The 6,757-nt window shown below is 31.1% G+C and overlaps 1 protein-coding gene across 1 annotated transcript; it reads right to left on the reverse strand.

Moving 5' to 3' along the window:
- Positions 1-2,184: 2,184 nt before the first annotated feature.
- On the reverse strand, positions 2,185-4,918 carry LOC145066832 (uncharacterized). Its single transcript, XM_079014091.1, has 3 exons — positions 3,521-4,918; positions 3,388-3,463; positions 2,185-2,972 (listed from the first exon to the last, which is right to left on the reverse strand). Exons 1-3 carry the CDS (start codon positions 4,916-4,918, stop codon positions 2,185-2,187), a joined length of 2,262 nt encoding a protein of 753 aa, XP_078870217.1.
- Between the last annotated feature and the right edge of the window lie 1,839 nt (positions 4,919-6,757).

Consider the following 6,757-nt stretch of genomic DNA (forward strand, 5'->3'; position numbering starts at 1 on the left):
TATATATATATAAAACTCAAACACAAACAACTTCCCAACTTGAACAGTTTATTTACTATAAACCAGTTCGATTATACATCAACTTACACCAGAAACCTTACTACAATAACACTCACACTCGGATGAAAACTAAGAACAAGATCTAACACAGTTATGAACTTCTACAGTGAGAAAACCCTAACAGAAACCGAGAGAGGAAAGAGATGAAAATATCTAGATCTGATGAAGTAGTTCAAAATGATCAAGTTTCAACATTAAATATTTCGGATACTTGACCAACCCATAAAGCCACCAAAGATCCGCACATTGACCCGAATCATATTACCTGCATACAATTTATACAATCTACCCACAAATAGCAACAATCATACACAACACATCCTTTAACATATTAATTTCAGTTTGTTAAATACTTAGTGTATTTTCAACACCCCCCCCCCCCCCCCACAAACTGAACATTAATTCAATTTATGATTTATTGTATTTAAAAACATTTATTAAACCGAGTCTGTTAGAAATATATTCATGTTGAGAAGATCCAAGAGCTTTGGTTAAAACATCAGCATTTTGATTTAAAGAATCAATCTTATTAACTTTTATAATACCATTTTCAACCTTTTCTCTAACAAAATGAAGATCCACTTCAAAGTGTTTAGACCTCTCATGAAAAACAGGATTTAGTACAAGTTTAATTGCTGATTCATTATCACAAAAAATATTAGTTGGATTCAAACCAGTTATTCCCAAATCATATAGTAACTTTAAAATCCAAATTATTTCACAAGTTACAGAACCTAAAGCTCTGTATTCAGATTCAGTGGAAGAACGAGAAACAATGCTATGTTTCTTGCTTTTCCAGGATACAAGAGAACCAGCAAAATAAACAAGATATCCTGTAACAGACCTTCTACTAAACAGACACTTGGCCCAATCAGCATCAACAAACCCAATAAGACTAAGAGAATCATTTTTTGTTATATGAATTCCTTTCCCTGGACAATCTTTTAAGTATCTTAACAGTCTTAAAGCAATATTCACATGAGATTTATAAGGCTTATGCATGTACTGACTTAGAATTTGAACAACATATGAAATATCAGGTCTTGTCATAGTTAAATAAATCAATTTACCAATTAATTTTTGAAATTCTGTAATATTTACTACATAATCAGAAGGATCTAGATCACATTCTTTCTTAATAACAAGATTAGGTTCCAAAGGCGTTTTAACAGGTTTGCAAGCAAGCATGCCAAACTCTTGTAACAATTCCAAACAATAGTTCCTTTGATTTAGACAAATACCTTGATCAGTTCTAATTACTTCAATTCCAAGAAAATATTTCAACTCTCCTAAATCTTTTATTAAAAATTGAGATTTTAAAAAACTTTTAACATTTTCCAATTCATCTCTGCAATTTCCAGTGATAATAATATCATCCACATAAACCAACAAAATAACTATAACATGTTTTACCCTTTTAACAAATAATGAATAATCATTGATACTTTGTTCAAAACCAAATGAAGAAAGGGAAGAACTCAATTTTTCATTCCATTTCTTAGGTGCTTGTTTAAGTCCATAAAGTGATTTAATCAATCTACAAACTCTATTATCCATTTTTGAATGATATCCTTCAGGAAGTTGCATATATACATTTTTAGATAAATCACCATATAAAAACGCATTATTTATATCCAATTGATATAAAGGCCATGCATGATGAATAGCTAAAGTTAAACAAATCCTAATAGTAACAATTTTAGCAACAGGAGAGAAAGTTTCCTCATAATCTATACCTTCTCTTTGACTGTATCCTTTAGCAACTAACCTAGCTTTATACCTTTCAATTTCTCCATTTGACTTATATTTAATTTTATAAATCCAACGACAACCAATAGCTTTTCTTCCCTTAGGAAGATCTACAATTTCCCAAGTATTATTCCTATATAGAGCTTCCATTTCCTCATTCATTGCTTTTATCCATTTAGGATCTAAAACTGCTTCACTGTAGGTCTTAGGTTCTACTGTTTTATTAAGATTAGCAACAAAACAATAATTTTTAGAATTTAAAGCTGAGTAATTAACAGATCTTTCTATACCATATTTATGTTTTCCTTCCACAACATAATCACTAAATCTAGAAGGCATATGAACAATACGTCCTGACCTTGTGACCCTAGAAGACTATCCTTCAGAAGGATTAGTATCAAATGAAACATTTTCCTCAGTCAATAAAGAAGAATTTGGAACCACCTCACCAGATGAGGGCACATCTGCCTCACCAGACTGGTTGCTGACATCAAAGGGAAAAGTCTCATCCAAGTTATGGTCTGCATCAGCACCACTCAATTGATGGGCACCTCTCAATCCGTCTAAATTATTATTGTCTAGTAAAAAACTAGAAGATATTGACTCATCATAGGAAAAAGGATCATCTAAAACAACATTAGATTTATCTGTTAAAGATGAATGCTTTAACTTGAAAGGAAAAACAGACTCATAGAATTTTATATCACTAGAAACAAAAATAAGATTTGTATCAAGACTTAACACTTTATAACCTTTTTTATCAAAAGCATAACCAAGAAATATACACTTATCAGCTCTTTCAGAAAACTTATCAGAATTATTCAACTTTGTTGCAAAACATAAACAACCAAAAACCCTAAGTTTATAAAAAACAGGAGCAGTTTTATAAACCAACTCATAAGGAGAAGAACCATTTAAAACATATGTAGGAGTTCTATTAATTAAAAAAACAGCAGTTAGAATCGCCTCTCCCCAAAATTTTAAAGGCAACCCAGATTGAAACATCAAAGATCTAGCAACATTAAGAATATGTCTATGTTTTCTTTCAACAACTCCACTTTGTTGTGGAGTGTGAACACATGAAGTTTGATGCAAAATACCTTTTGATTCAAATAATTGTCTCATTTTATAATTCAAAAACTCAGTTCCATTATCTGACCTAACTGTTTTAATTTTAACTCCAAATTGATTAAACAAAATATTAAAGAAAACAAGAACACAACCATAAACTTCATCTTTTGATTTCAACAGATAAACCCATGTAGCTCTAGAATAATCATCAACTATGGTTAAAAAAATACCTAAATCCTTCTGAGGTTGTCACTCTATAGGGTCCCCAAACATCCAAATGAATTAACTCACCAAGTTTAGTAGTAACATGTTGACTGGCAGGAAATGACTCCCTAGTTTGCTTAGCCTTATGACATACATCACAGGGTGGCAGTACTTCATTACCAAAATTTAATTTAGTTCTTAGAGATCCTAGGGCTTGATCAGAAGGATGACCAAGTCTATTATGCCAAGTTAATTTGGACACACAACACACAGAAACAGAATGATTATAACTACATGAATTACCTGAAGGTACACTATTGATGTAATAGAGACCCTCAGATTCTCTACCATTCCCCACCATCTCCTTTGATTGTAAACCCTGAATTTTACAATTGTGTTCATTAAACACAACCTCACAATTACTATCTTTACAAACCTTATGAACAGACAACAAGTTAACATTGAAATCAGGAACAACAAAAACATCAAAAAGAGTTAAAGCATTAGACAAATTCATATTGCCAATTTTTTCAATTTTAGCTGAAGTACCATTAGGATGGCTAACAAGAAGATCTAGTTTAGACACATCCACGGTATCATGAAGAAGAGACTCAGAAGCAATCATATGTTGATTAGCTCCAGAGTCAACAATCCACTTTAGAGGACTAACAGATGAATTAAAAGCTTGAAACAAACAGGTACCTGCCATATTAACACTGGCAGAAGTTTCCTCATTAAGCTGTCTATCACCAATAAGTTGTAAGAATTTGAAGTATTGCTCCTTAGTGAGCTGATGAAACTCTGAATCCCTACTAGAATCTGGAGCACTAGAAGGAATAGCATTCCCAGAGATAGTAGTAGAGGAATTGGCAGAAACGTTTTTATTAAAGCCATTCTGATTACTAGACTCATTCCTTGACTTAAAATCCTTGGGATAACCAATTAGCTTATAACATTTATCAATTGTATGACCCTTAATTCCACAATTTTTACACTGAACAGATTGAGTTTTGTTTTTATTAGTGTTATTGAAACCAGATCTGTTATTAAACCTGCTATTAAAAGCAGCAAGTTGAGACTTAGACAAAGACTGTGAAGACTGAAGAGAAGACAAGGATCCATTTCTTTGAATAGATTCTTCTCTTGAGAGAATAGAAAATGAAGTTTTAACATTAGGTAAAGGTTCCATTAGCAAAATATGACTCTTTACTTGACTATAGGACTCATCAAGTCCAAACAAAAACTGCATAAGTTTCATGAGATTAGAATGATCTTTCAGCTTGATAGAAGCCTCACAAGTACACTCACTCAAGCTAGTAAGACCATCAAATTCCTTCCACAAGGAATCAAGTTTATTAAAATAATCAGACAAAGAAATTCCATTTTGTTTAAGTGTATTAATTTGTTGATGTATATTAAACACAACTGAACCATCTGACTTATTATAAGTTTCAAACAGATTATTCCAAATATCCTCAGCTACCTCAGAGTAAGCTTGACTCTGATATATAGAATCAGAAATAGAAGATAAAAGCCAGGAACATACAACAGAATTAGCCCTATCCCACTTAGATTTTTTTGACTCATCAACACTAGTTTTTTTAAGAGTACCATCAATAAATCCAAGTTTATTCCTAGCTTTGAGAGCTCTAGAAATAGAACTCTTCCATAACTGAAAATTTTCATTTCCAGTTAACTTTGTAGTAACTATCGAAGTAATAGCATTATCAGATGGGTGAATATAGAGAGGATCATCAAAATTAATTGACTCATCCTTTCCACTTCCAATAGGTGTAGAACCAGAATCACCACCCGAAGTAGTGTCACCGGCCATTTAGAAAAAAAAACAAAGTAAAGAACAACAAATAATACCACAAACAAGGGACAACAGTACTGATCTAATGTCCAGATGGTCACCAGGTATGTTAGGGCCCAAGACAATCAGTACAGTGTCAAAACAAACAAAAAACAATTATAATGCAAGAAACCAAAAACTGGTGTACGCAAGACAACCACAGACTCCCAATCAGAACAATATTAACAATCAACAGAGAAAAAGAGAAGGGAACAAGAAATTCCTCACAGAGAGTTGGAAGCGACTAAGAAGAATCGACTCTCTAAGTCCGTTCTCTACTAGGGTTTATCGGTGATCAAATCTGACCCCTAGAGAGTTATTTCGGAGTAGAGATTGATCGATATGAGAAACGTTTGAAGATCAACAGAAGCGAAGTGTTAATATCACAAACGTTTGTTTCACCTTTACTTGTTACCGTTCTTAGATCGACGATTTGATGATGAAAGCCACAATCGAGCGTCTAGAACAACAAATCGGAGCCTGAAAGCTCTGATACCATGTAAAAAACTCAAACACAAACAACTTCCCAACTTGAACAGTTTATTCACTATAAACCAGTTCGATTATATATCAACTTATACCAGAAACCTTACTACAATAACACTCACACTCGGATGAAAACTAAGAACAAGATCTAACACAGTTATGAACTTCTACAGTGAGAAAACCCTAACAGAAACCGAGAGAGGAAAGAGATGAAAATATCTAGATCTGATGAAGTAGTTCAAAATGATCAAGTTTCAACATTAAATACTTCGGATACTTGACCAACCCATAAAGCCACCAAAGATCCGCGCATTGACCCGAATCATATTACCTGCATACAATTTATACAATCTACCCACAAATAGCAACAATCATACACAACACATCCTTTAACATATTAATTTCAGTTTGTTAAATACTAAGTGTATTTTCAACAAAATATATATATATATATATATATATATATATATATATATATATATATATATATATATATATATATATGAGAGCTATGATGATGAAGGTTGTATCATATACTTTTTTTGAACTTGAAAATCTCAAATAACGGATTTATTGTTTTGAGAATTGTCATTGTTGAAATAGATATTTAATACAATGCAAATAGTAATCTAATTAAATTGTTTATCAACAATGAAAAATCAGATTTGGGTATCAAATTGGAAAAAAAAAATACTTTAGTTAATAATAGATTGCGTCTAAAATTTTTATATTCATAACTTTATTATATACTATGTGTGAGACCAGTATATTATACAAGTTTATTTAAAAAAAATAAACATTAAAGTGTAAATATAAATTATTTTTTAATATACAACTTTAAAATAAAAAAGAAAAAAAAAACATATTTATTGCAATTTAATATCATATATATAATATTTAATACTTTACATATATAAGTATATCACTTTAATTTTAAAAATTGAAATAAACCAAAAATTGACAAATGAATAATATTTATTTTAAAAATACCATAAAATGACAAGTGTCAAAACTCATGAGAGATTGATATGTGGCAAAAAAAACTTTCATTTATTAAGGATGATTTTTCTCTTAGGCAATGTGCGGCTATTCATCTAGTTTTTAATATAATTCTATTGGATTGCCTTTTTTTTTTTATACAAAACAAATGGAATATCATCACGTTATCATAAAATGTAAACAAAGTTATAATGTTTTACACTAAGAACACTTAGTGTTCAAAATCTCAACTATCTGTATTATGCCAAATATTCATGAAATTAACACAAGCATAAGCTAAACCCAACATCTTTCCTAGAATTAAGCCATAATGCATCACTAAAAGCTTGATTA

The sequence above is a fragment of the Lactuca serriola genome, chromosome 8 (assembly GCF_051521515.1).
Source record: "Lactuca serriola cultivar US96UC23 chromosome 8, Lser_US96UC23_V15, whole genome shotgun sequence".
Taxonomy (NCBI): Eukaryota; Viridiplantae; Streptophyta; class Magnoliopsida; order Asterales; family Asteraceae; genus Lactuca; species Lactuca serriola.